This window comes from Littorina saxatilis, linkage group LG9, assembly GCF_037325665.1.
Source record: "Littorina saxatilis isolate snail1 linkage group LG9, US_GU_Lsax_2.0, whole genome shotgun sequence".
In the NCBI taxonomy this organism is placed as follows: Eukaryota; Metazoa; Mollusca; class Gastropoda; order Littorinimorpha; family Littorinidae; genus Littorina; species Littorina saxatilis.
The window spans coordinates 64,328,594-64,347,388 of record NC_090253.1 but is presented as its reverse complement, the minus strand read 5'-3'; the positions used below and the strand labels follow the sequence as shown (position 1 = coordinate 64,347,388).

General features: G+C 40.9%; 1 protein-coding gene across 1 annotated transcript in view; it reads left to right on the top strand.

Moving 5' to 3' along the window:
* Positions 1 to 1,022: 1,022 nt before the first annotated feature.
* The window catches only part of LOC138977322 (microtubule-actin cross-linking factor 1, isoforms 6/7-like), a 40,827-nt gene continuing 23,054 nt past the window's right edge, over positions 1,023 to 18,795 (top strand). The window contains exons 1-2 of the mRNA XM_070350222.1: positions 1,023 to 1,305; positions 2,103 to 3,350. Of these exons, the coding sequence (XP_070206323.1) occupies positions 1,023 to 1,305; positions 2,103 to 3,350 (1,531 nt within the window). The remainder of the gene's footprint in view (positions 1,306 to 2,102; positions 3,351 to 18,795) is intronic.

The window sequence follows — 18,795 nt, the reverse complement described above, 5'->3', positions numbered from 1 at the left end:
AGAATGCGGTCTTTCGCAGTTGTGACGAATGCCAGCTCGGGTAACCGACTGAAACCAGCCGGTAACTGCACAGTATCAAATGCATTCAAATCCTGGAAACAAAAAGACAAAAGGGGACTCGTTTCGCACATGAATATCATGACACGATTTTCGGTGGCAGAAGGTTTGATGAGCAGTAAACAGGCACTCGCAAAGTTTGTGTCAAAAAGTTAGGTTTTTTAATGAAAACGTCGGAGTAATGGGATAAAAAGCTTACACACCTCGTCCTGAATATCGTGCATATTTTCCCTCGGGTCGATTTACGGGTATTACCTCGCCAGAGGCTCGGTAATACCTGAAAATCGACCCTAGGGAAAATAATTATGCACGATATTCAGAACTCGGAGTGTGTAACCTATAATTATTTCATCTGTGTAGATAGCAGAACAACTTCCTTTTTGATGAAGGGAGACCTTGATCAATGTACATGTCATTGTGTATCTAATGTGTGTTTATATTATTACATATTGCATACACATTCCAACTGCACATACATCTTAATATCTAAAATTATTTTGAAAGAAGTGTTGTACACATGCATTATGAAGCTTATGTCCAGCAATGGTCAAACATACAAGTTTTAAATATATTGGGGAAAGAAAACACAAAACAAAACAAAAACGACTTGTGGCTTTTGGTACGTGTCCAAATCGGAAGATGTTATGTAAAAGCCCGGGTGGGAATAGTGTGATTAACAGGAACGTTTACACGGAACGAAGGGTGTCTTTCATGTGGTCGGGCACTGCTGTTCTTCGTCATAAATTGCAGCGTCTTTATCACTCAAAGTATTTCACCAATTTCTCCACATGACTACCAGAGTTGATCGCCCCAAAGACCCCTTGGCCTATATTGAGACTGACGGATATTGGTAATACGGTGAGAGTTCACAGCATCCACCCATAGCGGAAACGGAAAAGTGAGTTGTATAACCAAGAAGAAGAGAACAAAGTTCAAGAACAAAACAAAAATGTTCTTGAAGGGTGATGACCTTTGAACTTAACGCGACCAGGGCTGAGATGCACGACAAAGTTACCACCCTGACGGGAGTCACCCGCAGTGTTCGATTGGTTGAAACTGAGATGCACGACAAAGTTACCACACTAACGGGAGTCACCCGCAGTGTTCGATTGGTTGAAACTGAGATGCACGACAAAGTTACCACCCTAACGGGAGTCACCCGCAGTGTTCGATTGGTTGAAACTGAGATGCACGACAAAGTTACCACCCTAACGGGAGCCACCCGCAGTGTTCGATTGGTTGAAACTGGTATGCGTTGTAATGTCAACCAATCAGAACCCGCGGTTTGTTCTCCCCCGTTTGGGTGGCACCCACTTTCGGTTCGTGCACCTCAGCCCTGATCAAACAATATGAGTACCCGATTCATCGGCGATCTGGAAGTAAGTTTTTGTGTTCTTCAATCACGACATGCAGCGAGCGATTAAACGGCCATCCATCTTCCATGACGTTAAGCTTGCACTCTGCCCGACGATCCGCCGCTCCATCGCTGACGTCGTTAATCACGTGACCTTCAGCAGCCGCTATCACGTGACCCCATTGTGAGTGGAGATGCGAGCCGGGCCGTAATTGATTTTTGGCGAGGCCTCGTAAATTTGTCAAGTTATCTTTTGGCGTTGAAATGTATCCCCCCTTGTGCATAGCTCGTGCTCCGCGCACTGCAGATTGTGTCGAGGTTCGACTGAGGGGCAGATCATTCCACCTGCCTACATAACAGGAAGACGTGATCAGCACTTGCATTGTACCTCCTCAAAGCAAAGCGTTTCTAACCAATCAAAAAACTTTGCAACGATTGCATCAGTTGTCGGCTGAAAGATTCATGCAACTGTCTCTGTATTGACTTCGGCGTGAATAAGATGACATGTGGTGGATTGTTGACAAACCAGCTTTATTGTCGGTCCCAGAGGAGAGCATATTATTTTCTGTGTCATCTTTATCGACAGAGGTCGATGTTGATAAAGACGAAACAAGGGGATTAGCTCCCCTCGGACAAAAAAGCTGGCTAAGTAATAACACCAGAACAAACTGAGTTTGGCACTTCAACGAAGACGCAAGCAAAGCTGAGAGCAGCGAGACTATAAAGCCTGTTAAACAGCAAACGACGAGCGGAGACGTTTCTTCGCCCGTCAAATACGGCATAATACGTGAGCGTCAACCTGAAGCCACCGCCCTTTTCTTGACAAGTGAGCGTCAACTTGAAGCCACCGCCCTTTTCTTGACTAGTGAGCGTCAACCTGAAGCCACCGCCCTTTCCTTGACAATTGAGCGTCAACCTGAAGCCACCGCCCTTTCCTTGACAAGTGAGCGTCAACCTGAAGCCACCGCCCTTCCCTTGACAATTGAGCGTCAACCTGAAGCCACCGCCCTTCCCTTGACAATTGAGCGTCAACCTGAAGCCACCGCCCTTCCCTTGACAATTGAGCGTCAACCTGAAGCCACCGCCCTTTCTTTGACAAGTGAGCGTCAACCTGAAGCCACCGCCCTTTTCTTGACAACTGAGCGTCAACCTGAAGCCACCGCCCTTTTCTTGACAACTGAGCGTCAACTTGAAGCCAGCGCCCTTTCTTTGACAAGTGAGCGTCAACCTGAAGCCACCGCCCTTTCCTTGACAATTGAGCGTCAACTTGAAGCCACCGCCCTTTCTTTGACAAGTGAGCGTCAACTTGAAGCCACCGCCCTTTCTTTGACAAGTGAGCGTCAACCTGAAGCCACCGCCCTTCCCTTGACAACTGAGCGTCAACCTGAAGCCACCACCCTTCCCTTGACAAGTGAGCGTCAACCTGAAGCCACCACCCTTTCCTTGACAATTGAGCGTCAACTTGAAGCCACCGCCCTTTCCTTGACAATTGAGCGTCAACTTGAAACCACCGCCCTTTCCTTGACAATTGAGCGTCAACCTGAAGCCACCGCCCTTTCCTTGACAATTGAGCGTCAACTTGAAGCCACCGCCCTTTCTTTGACAAGTGAGCGTCAACCTGAAGCCACCGCCCTTTCCTTGACAATTGAGCGTCAACTTGAAGCCACCGCCCTTTCTTTGACAAGTGAGCGTCAACTTGAAGCCACCGCCCTTTTCTTGACAAGTGAGCATCAACCTGAAGCCACCGCCCTTTCTTTGACAACTGAGCGTCAACCTGAAGCCACCGCCCTTCCCTTGACAAGTGAGCGTCAACCTGAAGCCACAGCCCTTCCCTTGACAACTGAGCGTCAACCTGAAGCCACCGCCCTTCCCTTGACAACTGAGCGTCAACCTGAAGCCACCGCCCTTCCCTTGACAATCACCACAAATGTGATCAAACGTTTACACGGGATAAGAACAACCTTCCAATTTGATGCACACACAAAATTCACAATAAATACTGGTGCTAATTCCGGCACGGTTGGCCTAGTGGTAAGGCGTCCGCCCCGTGATCGGGAGGTCATGGGTTCGCACCCCGGCCGGGTCATACCTAAGACTTTAAAATTGGCAATCTAGTGGCTGCTCCGCCTGGCGTCTGTCATTATGGGTTTAGTGCTAGGACTGGTTGGTCCGGTGTCAGAATAATGTGACTGGGTGAGACATGAAGCCTGTGCTGCGACTTCTGTCTTGTGTGTGGCGCACGTTATATGTCAAAGCAGCACCGCCCTGATATTGCCCTTCGTGGTCGGCTGGGCGTTAAGCAAGCAAACAAACAAACAAACAAACTGTTGCTAATCTATGCAAAGTGGGAGTTTGTTTTTGTTTTTGCCAGTTGCAAAATTAGTTCAGCATGAAAATCCTTCTCTGCACAGAAAGCTACCAAGCTGTTAATAATTATTAGGTGTCAGTGGGCAGGACAGGCTTCAATCAATCAATGACGCTTATATCGCGCATATTCCGTGGGTACAGTTCTAGGCGCTCTGCAGTGATGCCGTGTGAGATGAAATTTTATACGGCCAGTAATTGCAGCCATTTCGGCGCATATTTACCTTTCACGGCCTATTATTCCAAGTCACACGGGTATAGGTAGACAATTATTAACTGTGCCTAAGCAATTTTGCCAGGAAAGACCCTTTTGTCAATCGTGGGATCTTTAACGTGCACACCCAATGTAGTGTACACGGGGGGGGGGGGGGGGGGGGGGAATTCGGACACCGAAGAGAGTCTGCACACAAAGTTGACTCTGAAATAAATTTCCGCCGAACCTGGGATCGAACTCACGCTGACAGCTTGTCCCACGTTAACGCTTTAACGGGTATGTGGAGGTCAACAAGCTAGGGCACACGGGAATTAAGGCATATTTATCAACACACAAACAAAAATAAACACACAAACAAACCAAAAACAAACAAACAAACAAACAAACAAACTAACAACATTCTGTCTTGTAGCTGCCACAAGGAATAAAACATTTCAAGACATTTTTCTTCGCCAAAAGTTTGACGGGCGACAGAAACAGCTGCCAGGCTTCTCTGCTGATTGCATTTCACTGTCAAGACACAGAGCCACGAGGGTATTGTCGGTCTGTTTCCCACTGTTTGGGGTTCTCTTGGGCGCCCACCTAATCTCTCTCTCTATCACTTATCTTATCTTCCATGTCTTCTTGTTATGGAGTCAATGGGCGAGGGCCGGACGAAAAAAAGCATGTTTGCATTGCTTATCTTGTCACCCTCGAACAATAGTTCAATTCAATTCAATTCGCTCTCTGTCTGTTGGTATCTCCTCTCTCTCTCTCTGCCTGTCTGCATTTTCTCTCTCTCTCTCTCTCTCTCTCTCTCTCTCTCTCTCTCTCTCTCTCTGTATCACTCACTCACTCTCTCTCCCTCTCTCTGTATCACTCATTCACTCACTCTCTCTCTCTCTCTCTGTCTGCACCTCTCTCTCTCTCTCTCTCTCCCTCCCTCTCTCTCTCTCTCGCTCTGTATCACTCGCTCACTCACTCTCTCTCAGTCTCTCTGTATCACTCACTCACTCACTCTCTCTCCCTCTCATTGTCATTGTCATTGTCTGCATCTCTGTCTCTCTATCTCGCTCTCTCTCCCTCTCTCTCTCTCTCTCTCTCTCTCTCTCTCTCTCTCTCTCTCTCTCTCCGCAAGCCAAGAAGAGTCCCAAGCGATGGCACCAAGGTGATTTATAGACTGCAACATGGATCACTTGACAGTTTACTAACAAGCTCAGTCGGCAGAAATACTTTATGGCTGTGCGAGAACCACGCCGTTATCCACAGCATTCTAAAATCAATCCAACAGATAATACATTCAGGAATGCGCATCGTTCGTTTTCGAATTGAGAAACATGCCAACGCTTCCGTCACAGGAGTCGTTAAGTCATTAGGCGTCTTCTGCCAAGCGCCATCTCATCTCTGGCCGTGAATCGTGTCGACGTGATGACAGACCGGGGCAGCCACATAAAGCGTGTTTGACGACAACACTATGCGTGGTGATCAAGTTGTGACGGCCACATCAACATGTGTGTGTGGAAACACTGGGGCATGTTCCGTGACTCGCCTGGCGGAAAGCATAAAGTTTGTGTGGCGCATAAAGGATGCAGGTTGAACAGAGGTGGTCCAACGTGTGACGGAAAGGATTGGTTGTGTTGTTTTGAGTTGCGTTTTGTCGTGGAGATAGTGTGTGTGTGTGTGTGTGTGTGTGTGTATGTGTGTGTGTGTGTGTGTGTGTGTGTGTGTGTGAGTGTGTGTGTGCGTATGTGTGTATGTGTGTATGTGTGGGTGTGTGTTGTGGTGCAGTGATGGCATACGCTTGTGTTGTGCTTGTTATGCGGTGTTTTGCGCTTTGTTATGTTTGATGTTATGTGCGGATTTGTGTCGTCTTGCTTTGTGATGTGCTTTGTGATGTGCTTTGAGTCATTACATGTTCTGTAATGTGCTGCAGAGAGAAAGGGGGAATGTACGTTCTGGCTCACCGATTCCGACAGACCCTAAATATTAACGCAAAATAGGCTTCTGGACTAAACTTTTACTAAAATGAAACATGCGACAAAATCAGAAAAATACTGCATAAATCCATACAAAAAAAAATACAGTAAAGTAAGGTTGTTTTGAACCAATGCCGGGTCTGTCGGAATCAGTAACCCAGAACGTACATTCCCCCTTTCTCTTATACAACCACGGAAATTACGAGCCGTTGCAGGTGTTCTTTATGGATATCCTGGATTTTTTGCTGTTGGTCTCCCCTTTCGTTTTATTTACAGCAAGCTAAATAATCGTCTCGTATCGAAAACAAAAGCAGACGACAAATTTAGTCAGTTGGAGTTGTCTCCCGTACTCCTGTAGCATGCACTAGTCAGTTTAGATCAGTGCGCTGCACCAGACGGTTCGGGAATTCCCAACAAAAGAAAAGATCATACGGCACTGGCAACTTCAGTGTCAGCTGAACACGAGAGCGTTCGGTCTTTTAGAAGATTTGTATCTTGAAATGAAAATTAACGAATATCGCGCTGTCCGAAGGAATGGAGTACATATCGGACAATGACCACGCTCAGGCTAAAACGGATAGGACATCTGACCGACATGCGGCAATGTGAATCGGACATTTGGGGATTTTCATCGTTATATGTCCGATGTCCGACGCCTAACGACATCCCTGCCTACATTATTCTGATTGATCACAACCAAACCTACTATCATTGGACACATCCAAATGCAAGCGTCTGTTCTTGAAAATTTCCCACTGATCTAAAAATAAAACCAGTGCAATTTCCTCTGTCGCGCTTTGCCACAGAAACTCACGGTTTGGCCTGTATTTCTGATTTGTGCGCAAAACCTTTTTTTCTTTTTTCTTTTTTTTAACATAACAATGTTTAATGTCACTGTTTGTTTAAAAGACCATGGTCACATTTGTAAAAAAAATGTTAAATTAGAAAATAAATAACATTTTGTTACATGATTTTTCCTACACCTGTGCTGAAAATAAGAACTAAAAATGTCGGTATATAAGTCGCTCAAATACAAGAAGGTATGAATGGCTCGGTTTGAGTTTGTTGCGGTTGACCCTGCACAATACGATCTATGATGTTTTTGGTAACAATTTTGACGTCTCCCCTCCCATAGGGTGACGTATTTCACAACTTCCTGTGTTACACAAACTCAGTGATGACCAATTTTGCCTGTACCAGAAACAAGCCAGCTCCAACATTCTCAAGAATTCTAGGATTCTAAAAATAGTACCGTTCACGCGTGAACGGTAGGTCTTGCTGGTAAACCGGCGGCTTGGGCCTACTCCCCTTTCACAAACACTTCCCCGCTGCAGTCAAAACAAAGCTGTCATAGCGGGTTTTCCCGATTGACAAAAATTCTTATTACACACTCAGACTATTTGGAGCCGCGTTTGTCCTCCAGTGCCCAATTGCATAAGAATATTCTGGTGATGAATAAACGCGCTTTGTGTCATTAGCATCTAAAGATTTCTTGTTTACAATAGTTGTGTTGATCTGATGAAGCGCGGAACTGATCTTAGGGTTGTCATGGTGAAACACTCGCTTCTGAAACAGTGCTTCCTTGTAGTTATCATGCGATATGCTCGACTTTACAACCTGTTTGCTTACACCCTTTGCTTTTTTAACCACCCCTTTCTCACTTGCAACACTGTACATCTTTGCACGCAATCCAACATACTCCTTAATTATCTTCCCATTCATTTCATCTTTCATCTTTCCAATAACCTTCTTGTTAACATTTGAGTGCAATGGTGATTCTTTAGGGTAGTCGCAAGTGTCATAAAAAGAATCTTTTCCTTTTACTGCAGGACTTTCAGCTTCTAGATCTTTGTAAATGTCATCCGCTGGAATGTCAAGTAAGAATGAATCTGTGTCTGTGTAAAGTACTCTCGATTTGGGATATCTTGGTTTCAAATAATCATACAAAAACTCAAGCATCAACAGTTTTGACAACTCTAGCACAGTAAAGCCTATGAATACTGGTTTGTCAAGCTTGACTTCAAGTTTTTTCATTAAGATACCATACAGCTGTTCATGAAAGTATTTAAAGTCTTGATACTGTGGTTTGGATGTCAGCTTGATGGCCTCATTTTCTCTTGTAACAAGTCTAACATCCTTTCTCTTGTGTGGGTTTTCCATTGTCTTACCAAAGCAACTGTTGTTCATCAGTTTAAAAAAGTCTTTCTCTGATGCATCAGCGGCTTTGGTTCTCAGTTCTGTGTTTTTCATGATGTAAGGTTTCATAAACTGTTCTTGATCAAATAAAATTATACGATGAACAGCCTTCAAAATTAATCCATGTCTAATGTAAAACTGTAACAGTCTGTAGTGACACACATACTTCTTTTTGTGAAACAGATTGGGCACCAGCTTTGGAGGTTCTCTTGGGTTTACTTTTAACCTCTCAGCCGCTAAAGGATAATCATTATGTAGATCATGAAGTGATAGTGGATAGTCTAAGTCAACTTCTAGTAGTCCCTTTCGACTGTCTGGGCCTGCTTTTAATATTGTTAGCACAACACATTGTGAAAATGGTCCTGAATAGATCTTAAAGTTCCGAAGTGGAAGCGTCTGACACATTGCCCAACCATACAAATTGTTTGCATCTAGATACATGATGTAATTAGAAGGTTTCATAGGATCAAAGTCGTCCAAGTATTTGTTGTTGGCTTTGCAGTAATTGTGTGAAGCCATACTGATTCCTCCACGTAGTCCATTTTCAATCATCTGAAGTGTAGGTAGATCTGATAGCAAGTCAATCTTTACTCCTGTAAATCTAAGAAATGCATCCCAGCTCATGCCTGGTGCAGATATGTAATGTGAAGGATCTAGATTGTAGTGCTTCATACATGTTCTTCTGTAATTCTCAAATATATCTGCAAGTAAACAAACATCAGCCAACAAATATTGATCATGATAATCACCCATTGTATTACATCCTAATTTATTCCATGCAGTCTTAGCGTGTTCATAGTCTTCGTCACTTATACCTTTACCCTTCAGCCGTGAGAAGTAAGCATCCTTTGGTGGTAACTCATCTTCATCAAACCTCTCCCACGAATCCATGTATTCATATGGATAGACTCCCTTTCTAACTAAGTCACTGTCAAAGTACTTACATGTGATTGGGAAAGCAGTTAGTGATGAAGATAAAGACTCAAGTGTTCCCATCAGATGTTGAGCAGAATCGTAGAAGTATAAACTATTCAGAGTAAAGGCCATGTACTTTTCTGAAGACTGCGCAATGCATCTTGCTTTGTATTCATCAGTTACTGCCTGCATGATCAGATGTGAATCATAACCGCGCAAGTTATGGAAGAAGATTGGAAGCTTCCAAGTCTTAGGATCAAACTTTAATTGTAGATTACATTTGCTGTGTGCTGCTCCTCGGAACTGCCCACTTACATGATCATGATCTCTTACTATTGGATTGTCTGTGTTTGGTGTTAGACTTTGTTCGCATATCCAACACTGTGTGGTAGAGTTAAACTGTTCTTGGTCTTCAGGTTTCATAACAATGTCTGAAAGATTCAGTTGTTTGGAGCAGTCATTTCGCACTTGGTTCATTTGCTGTAAGAAGTTCTTTGCTGCATTAGGTCCTCTGTACAATTGCGGTTTAGAATGTTTACCATCTGAACTAACAACAATAAATGCATATGAACAGACTTGATGATTACTTAGAGTTACTGTTTTAGGTAGGTCTTTTGGTAAAGGTCCTTCATATGGCACAATGATAGATTCAAAGTCAGCATAAACAACATAAGGACTTTTCTGTAGTTTGCATACATTCTTAAAATACACTTTGCTGTCTGGCGGTGGTGTTGTTAACTTCACAACCGCATCATCAACGCTCTTACAATGTTGCTTGTGTATAAGTGCTGCATGAATTGATGGAATACGCAAGAGACATCGCCTACAAAAGTCTTGTTTACTATTGTGATTGCTTGTGCTCGCCATCAGTCTACTCATTGTACGAATCAAAGTGTAATGATATTTTACACCATCAGTCATTAGTAACATGTCAACATGGTTAGTATCACAATCACCAATCGTTGGTGAGTTCTTTGATATTCTGACTGGTTTCAGTTCATCTTCCTCATCCCACGTGTAAACATTTACGGTGATGGGTTTGTTTTGCTGTTCAAATTTGTCAATGCTTGTAATGCTGACAGGAAATTCAATACCAGTAAAGTTTAGTTTATTTCTGTATGCATGATAGTTAGACACTCTTTCTGCATTTTTCTTTACACTGTACAGTCTTGCCAGAACACACCACATAAAACATTTGTCATCATCATTCTTTATGTTCAGCACAGCACGTTTTTTGACAAGAGCAGGAGGTAAAGGTATGTAACTTCTACCTCTGATGGGGGCAAATTTACTTAGCTTCAATTCTATTTTTAGAATTTCACCTTCTGACCATCCGGATCCTTTCATCTTTGCATCCTCTGCAGCTTGCTCAAACCGTTTCATCATTTCATCTGCCCAGTTTCCATTCAATTCTGCCATAGAATTAAGTGCTAGTTGTCTGGTTGAAACATGAACTTCTAGCACCTCATCACTGACTGTTTTGTATTTTATTAAACTGACTATCTGCACTTTTACTGGAGGTTCAATCAACAAATTGTTTGGAATTTGTTCAATGGCGTCTTGCACACTGGACTGCACATTTTGAGGATCCGTTACTTGTAATTCAACGGTGTCAAATACTGTCGATAAAGATTCTAATACAGAGTCTTCCATCGCTGTGAGTTTGATTTTATAACTCAAAATAAAAATATAAATTAAAAAAATGAAGTTGCTTAGAATTCTTTCTCAGAGCTTCCATTTTTGTTAACACTATAAAATCTGAAATAAAAAATCATTTAACATTTGTACCACGTGGAACTAATTGTAATTCCTCTTTTACAAAGGCTCTTTGCGGTGCTGGTTCTCTCAAGTAATATATAGGTGGATTTGTCTCTACTACTCTCTTGATTTCATGAATGTCAATACTCCAGATTGGATCCGTTGCACGCTTCCTGCTGTCACCCTCAGCTTCACCGGGTGCATATAAATATCTGACTTTCTGATTGAAAGGTAGTAATGCCACTGGTGTTGTTGACTTTGGAGCAACAGGTATTGTTTTCTGTTTGATTGCATCAACTGGTCTTAACCCTGTAGCTTTAAATACCTCCAGATTCATTGCTCTAAGTACTGATGGTAATCTTTTGACCCATTCAGTGTTACGCAATTTACTTTCTGTGTCCAAAAATTCCTGATGGTACTGATATGAAAACAGTTTTTCTGCCAACTGTTTGTTAAAGCTCTCAACAATAGCCTGTGACCTGTGGTTTCCTGGAATACCTCTCTTCACTGTAACATGATGTTTTAACAGAAGCTGGTTGACAGCTCCTTTAAACTCCTTACCATCATCGCACTGAATCATTCTGGGATACTTTAGTGGTCCACGTCTGTAAATTTCTTGCAGGGCAACAGCTGTAGCTATAGCACTTTTCTCTGTCAACGGTTCAGCATCTTTGTATCTTGTTGCAACATCAACTACAGTCAGTGCATACTTATATTTCTTCCTTCTGACTGTGTCATGCGGTAAATACAGCAGGTCTATTTGATGAGTGTCATTCGGTTTAATGTTAACAAAGTGTGGTCGTGTAATTTTTCTTGGTGCAGGTAAATAGATCTGCCAAACTGCCTGCTTTGACAACCATTTCTTTGCTGTATCTTGAGAAACACCTGCTGCGTCACTGAGCTTGTCAATAGCAGTTCTTCCTTTCCAGTATCCTTTTGGGGAATAATATATTTTAGATAACAAAGCATCACTCATGGTTTTTTAAATGACAGAATATTAAGATTTGACAGCACGCGCAATAAAGTAAACAACAGCCATACCAATAACAATGAAAACAATCTCTCCCACCTTCTGCTCTTCTGAAGGCTGATAAAAGTCACCCAGTTTTGGAGGAGCACTTGTCTTCATTTTCTTTCCAGTTACAAGATAGTATTCTTGAATGGCTGCATCAACATTGGCAAAGGTTTTGTTTGCATGTCCTTGCTGCCTGAGTTTATCATTCATAAAGTCTAACTGCGCAATTCGTTTCTTCTCGTATTCATCCTGTGCTTTCGCCAGTTGTTCCATGGCTTTGTTGTGCCTTTCCCTCTCTTCACCATTTTGCAGTTTAGAAAACAAATAGTTGCTGCCAGAAAATGCAAGCGCATTTACAATCGCACCTCCCACCATCATAACCAAGCTAGCCATTTTATTGTCTTACATGTTTATATTTTCTGGAATAATTCCTTGCTTCACCAGGAAGTCTTTTGTTGCAAAGGAAGCTGTCACAACACCAATTAGTTTAGCACCGTCTTCGAAGTCTAACTTTCCCAAGTCGGCTGGTTTCATTCTGAGGAGACTTTTACCCAGCATTGTGTAACCTACACTCAAGCCTCCAATCACTGCAGCGTGATAAACTAGATTAACTATTGTCTTTTCAGAACTCATTTTTATGTTATCAAAATTAAAATATTAAAATTATTCCATATGAAATGAATCCACTGCAGGTACTACTGTGGGCTTTTTTATTGTTTGTACTGCTTTGTTTGTTGGTTTTGGTGTTTCTGATTTTGGTGTTTCTGATTTTGGTCTTTCTGACACTTTATATTTGCCTTGCCAAAGTTTGTAAAGCAAGTATCCACCTCCTCCAACAACAGCTGCTACAGCTACTTTTCTGTATGATAGAAATGAAGATTTTAATTCTTGATCAGTTTGTGTGACCTTAGTCACTTCAGGAATGTTTGGTGTCTGCTCAACTTCAGACATAATGTTCTGCTTTGCCTTTTGATTTAACTTTTTTTGTCTGTTCCATTCGGCTAGTTTTTTTCCTGCTTCTACTCTACCAGGTTTCTTTGTCACTGTGTTCACTTCTGGTATTTTCGTCTGCTCCACTGTCTGCTTCAACTGATCTGTCATCTTTTTTATTCTGAAAATTAATGTGTTTGAAAGTAATTAATCCAGCAACAAATGGTACTAATAAAGCACCAAATCGATAATACAGGCCACAGGCAAGAGATTCGAGGGACTTGGAAACAACAGGGTCATGAGTTAGATCATGTGTTAAGTCTTCCTCCGAGTCGAGAGGTGTAAAATGTCCAAAAATCTTTGTGTACAAACCTATAACAGTCTGTCCAATACTTCTAACCATCTTAGAACCAAGCACTGATTCATACCGTCCATGATACTTTTCTATATCTTCTGAGGAAAGATGTTGTACTTCTTCCACAGTTAACTGCTGCCCAAGGTAGTGTTTTGTTTTTCCACAAACAGCAAGTGAATACAATCTTTCTTTTTTATCAGGTATAGTCCTACTGTCACAGATTTCAATATCTGTAGCAGTCTGCATCAGCAATTCATCACAGTTCATTTTATTTTGATGCAGAATAAAATTAAAATCTAGTAATTAAACTTGAGTAAGAACTTAGGTAGGAACTTAACAAGAACTTAGGTAGGAACTTAACAAGAACTTGAGTAAGAACTTGGGTAAGAACTTAGTAAGAACTTGACAAGAACTTGAGTAAGAACTTGACAAGAACTTGAGTAAGAACTTGACAAGAACTTGAGTAAGAACTTGACAAGAACTTGAGTAAGAACTTGACAAGAACTTAGCAAGGATTTCTACAAACATACATACTGAACTGGTTGATCAGTTTTTAAAACCAGTTTCGAGTGCTTAGAAGATTTCAGATTATTCTTTATTCTTTCTCTCTCCTGTTTGTTTTCAATGACATCATTTTCTCGAAGACACTCTTCAAAACTGTCACGGTCCTTTGAATAGAACAATGTTATTGTTTTGAGTTGCTCTCTAAAGTCTTTCAGAACTGCATTGTATTTTTGTGTTAATATCCAAACTGATATTAATGCATGTCGTCCACTGAATGCAAGCTTTGCTAGTGCACTTTTCTTTCTAACAATGTCACGTTCTGCTGCACAGTCATCAATAATAAACAGTGTTGGCGTGTTCTGAAAAAGATCGAAATAATGCTCCAAGCAAACATTTAGACGATCAGAAGGATTTACAATAAATATATTTTGATCAGACCATATGAATTTTCTCTCCTTGTATGTTCTGTTATGCTTTATGGTTGGACAGAATATGACTATGTGTTCAAAGTGATTTATGTAAACAGTCTGTAATAAATCCAAAACATATCTTGTTTTGCCGCAACCTGTTGCCCCACAAATCAAAGAACAGTGTGGATCTTTTGGAAGAAAATCTAGATACTTCATTTTAACACGTTCAATAAACAATATCCTGTAATCTGCTTTCAGAGATGTTTAACTGCGCATCTGACACAACAAACACGTAGATCTTAACTGATTTACTACTACTCCCTACTTCCTTTTCAATTTGTATTGTGATTCCTTCTGATCCGTTTTCAATTCGCCTTCCACTTCCATGCAGTTTGTTGTCGTCAGTTGTTCTGAGATCCAGCCATAACGCATATTTATTTGTCAAGAAATCTTCTACGCCAACACCGTGTAAATGTAGATCTTTAGCCACAAGATCAGATGTTGGGTCTTTCAATCTTCCTCCAGTAAAGTACTTTCTTGCTTCATCATAGTGTTGGTATGGCAGCATGCCAGATGCAAATATTTGGTTTGGCTGCCCTTCAATTGTGCAATATACTCTATTGATTAGTGGATTGTAAAACTTTTCTATTTGCCTTTCATATGAATCTTTTGGTTCCTCAAACAACATAAGTATTCCCTTCATTGACCTAGCTGGTGTATTCAAGTTAATGTTCCAGATTGGATCAGCCTGGCTTTTTGAAAGTGTACTGTGATTCAACACTCTTTCATAATAGATAGGCAGCTTAGAACTGTACTGATTTTCTATAAGTCTAGCCAGTTCAGGATGGTTTACAACATCAAACTCTAAAGAAATTCCAGACACCTTATACTTTGCTTCCGGGTCTTGTGAAAGCATAACACGATCATAACTATTGAAAGTCAGGTCGTATGACAGCCTGTCACGCAATGCTCCTTGATAGAAGGGAGGATGTGAATTTATGAGTTCAAAGTCAAGTGGAATACAAAATTTGTTTCCAAAAGCAACATTGACAGCGTTATCTTTTTTGTTATTGTCAGCTTTATCTCCTGCTCCTATTCTAACTTTTATCCCATTGTCTGACTGAATCCCTTGAAACACTCTGTTTTTCTTTTCATTGTCAGTCAACCAATTATCTGCGTAAACTAAAAAAACATCTGCATTATTCAATGACATCACTTCCCGCCCTTCCAGTTTGACAGTAATCTTCCTCACAATTGCTCTTCCTACATTATAAGCCAAAGTCCTATTTTCATCTGAGCCAGATTCTAATTCTAATTTGAATGATAGTCTTACAGTGCCTGGTACAATAACATCGTTCTTACCTAGATTAGGAAACCTAACAGTAAGTATTTCATTCTGATCAATAGTAGAAGGATTATTTGTAACTATAACTGTTTGCCTTATTCCTTTTACCCCGAGAGGTTCTTTCAGCCTTCTGTAAGGATCAAGAACAGAACCGAACGATTGTGCCATCTTTTTTTATTTTCAAAATAAAAAATAAGTTACAAATGGCAGAAGGTGGATTTGAAGATTTATTTGAGCCAGCGGACGACATGAGCGAAGCAATCCCTTTGGTTCCCTACCATCATTCACTGCATTATGAGGTGGCACGACATGAACTTCTGGAAGGTAAAGTTAGAGATTTCTACAAAAGTTTAGGAGAAGAACCTGATGTTTTAGATCCAAACCAGTTCAAAATGGAAGCAAATCATTTATATACAACTAGCGATAAAGGAGAAAAAGTCCAACTTACATATAAATCTAATCCTGCTAAGTTTCTATCAAAAGTTTCACTAAAACAAAAACTTACTGCTAATCGACTTAGGCAATTAGATATTGTGCCTAGCACACGGTCATCACCTTCCCATGTTGTTTCCTTACTTCAACAAGCAGAACTAGGACTACCAACTGCTACTCAAATAGAATCTGTTCCATTGCAAGATCTTAATAAACTTGCAGATGAGGCTGATCAACTTATACAAGAGATAGAGACTTCTTTTTCTGAGGAAACTTCACTGAAGACTCCACATGAACTATTACCTATGAGAGAAATAGAAGCCCTTAATCAATCACTACAAACCATCAGAGGTGAAATAGCAAATAATCTGTCAAAACTAGGTCAGCTGGATGAAGATATAAACAAAGAGAAACAAAAACTTGCTGATGCTGATGATTTGAACCTAGAACAAGAAGTAAAAAACAGAATTTCTAAGCGTTTAAAAGATTTGCAGGAGGAGAAAGCCATAAGGTTAGAAGTTCTAAGTAACAATAGAGAACAACTGAGAACACAGGTCAGCAGAATAAAAAATACAATTCAAAGAATCCTTTACGAAGACACAACTCTTGCTGAAAGAATTAGAACGCTTTTCAGAGAGCAGGGAATCACAATAGCTAGTATACTAACTGCGTTAGGATTTGCAATAAGCACATTAGTGTTAACATTCACAGGTGGCACTGTCACACCTCCACCTCCACCTTCACCTTCATCTCCATCTGATCCGGGATGGGTAAAGAAACAACTCAAACACATTGCAGAACTATTAAAGAAACTAGCAGCAAAAGCTTTGGGTGCACTTCCAGGAATCATTGGTTCAATTGTTGGCTGGCTGTTATCTTTTGCAGGTAAAGTTGTTGGTTTCATGGCTGAACATCTCTGGACTCTAATAGTTTTAATTGCAGGTGTTCTGCTAACGAGAATAAAGCAAAAGTAAGCCTACACCCACTCCACCAATTACTAGAGCAGTCTTCTGCGATTCATGATCATCACTAATACTAACAGCTTGATCATCACTAGTGACAGAATGATCTTCACCTGCAGCGTGATCTTCACTTGTCACGCTTTGTTTCTGTTCATTGTGATATGGCTGTAACATCGTTCTGATTTCTGAATTCAGTTCTTCACCCTTTCCAAGCGGCTGGGTGTCACTAGCAATAATGATTTCATTGTTATAATTTGTTATTGTTCCAATCTGCAGCTGGAGATCAGAAGGTAACATGTAAAGGCAGTTACCAACAGCAAAGTCAACTTTTGATCTTGCATAACGGAGAGAGTCTTGATACCTTTTGATGCTGGAAGGCAGATCAACTGCAGAGTTTATGACATCTTCTAAATTTGATAACAACTGTTTCTGTGCATCAAACCCTGTGCTTGTTCTCATTATGTTTGATCGTGTCTGTGCCTGCGAGCCTAGCAAGCACCACGTATATGTTCGGATAGATTCATTGATCCTTTCAACACCTGATCCAGTGAAACCTTTGCCGGTGTCTAATATAAAAGTAGTCCATGCATTGTGGTGCTCTTGTTCTATTGATCCTAACTGTACCTGCACATTTGAAGAAAAAGATGTATGACCTGGCCAGTAATCAAAATTATACCTCCTGTGGACACCCCATAAATATAGTGTTCCCATGCCATGGTTTTTGTCTTGCTTTTGCCTAAAGTCGGTCTTAAAATCTATATTGAATTCATTGCAGAGACGCTCATACACTTTCATGTTTATCCTATTGTTGAATGGGTTCCAGCTCTTTTCATGCGGCATTGGTGCCTGAAGTTCAGACAAGATTCTCCTGCACTGATAGTAAACGTGAAATGTGTACACACACTTTGTCAGTAAGTTTGAATTATTCATGTGGTCTGCATAGGACACTCCACATCCTGTGGTTGCACAGAATATTGCAAAGTTTAACTGATTCTGATAGAACTGAATTGGGTGAGAGTTCCACATCTTTGGAACACTATCATTTTTGATTGGGGGATTTAGGTAAGAATGGAATGGGTCAGGCACTTTAACGCGAATGGATTCTGTTTCTGTTACAGCAAAGTCCAACTCATGGAAAGAAATAGTCTTTGGATTGTAATATGGTCCAGTTTTGTATTTAACGTCTTTGTTGAATTTATACTGAATCATTTTTGTTGTTGAATAAAAAATGTTTATCACACTAACAAATGTGAAGACTGGTGTGCCAGTTAAACTTGCAAACCCTATCAACAATCAAAATGGAGGAATGAAAGTTGCACTGCATGAAATTATGTACAAGGTTACTTGGTATAATATCAGTAAAAAAAAGAATAACAACTGGGTAAGAATTAATGGTAAAACACATTCTGTAGAAGATGGTTACTATGACTTCTGCACTTTAGAGAAAGAATTGTTTGCTCCAGTAGGTATTACAGCGAGTTTAAATCATGCAAGTCTCATTGCTACTCTTACTATGCCCAAAACTAGAGAAGTAACCAGATCATTTGAGTTTCCAACCAAACTCCTTGATATGCTTGGAATTACAAATATATACAAGGGAACACGTCCCATTGACATGGATGTTAACAGTGTACTGTTTGTTCACATGAGAGAGCTTAACACATCCTATAATCTGTTTAATGATCAGCGTTCTGATCTGCTTAGGATTCTTCCACCGAGTGATGCCTCTTTTTGTAAAATGCACGTGCCAACATTTAAGACACTTCAGTTCAAGGACTTGGAGGAAGGGTGTCATGAATTCCTACACATTGATCTGAAAAATCAAAGTGGACAACCAGTTGATTGTTTGTTTAACATTACATTGGAAATAGTTCCATAAAATATTGAGTATTAAAATGTCGAGTGGACCTACAATAGTTTATCCTGTTGCATGTTCAACTATAGAGTTGAAAGATTTAGCAGACGCTATCGACTTTGAGAGCAATGCTGAAGTTGGTGCAGTGTATGCATTCGAGTTTACAGACACTGG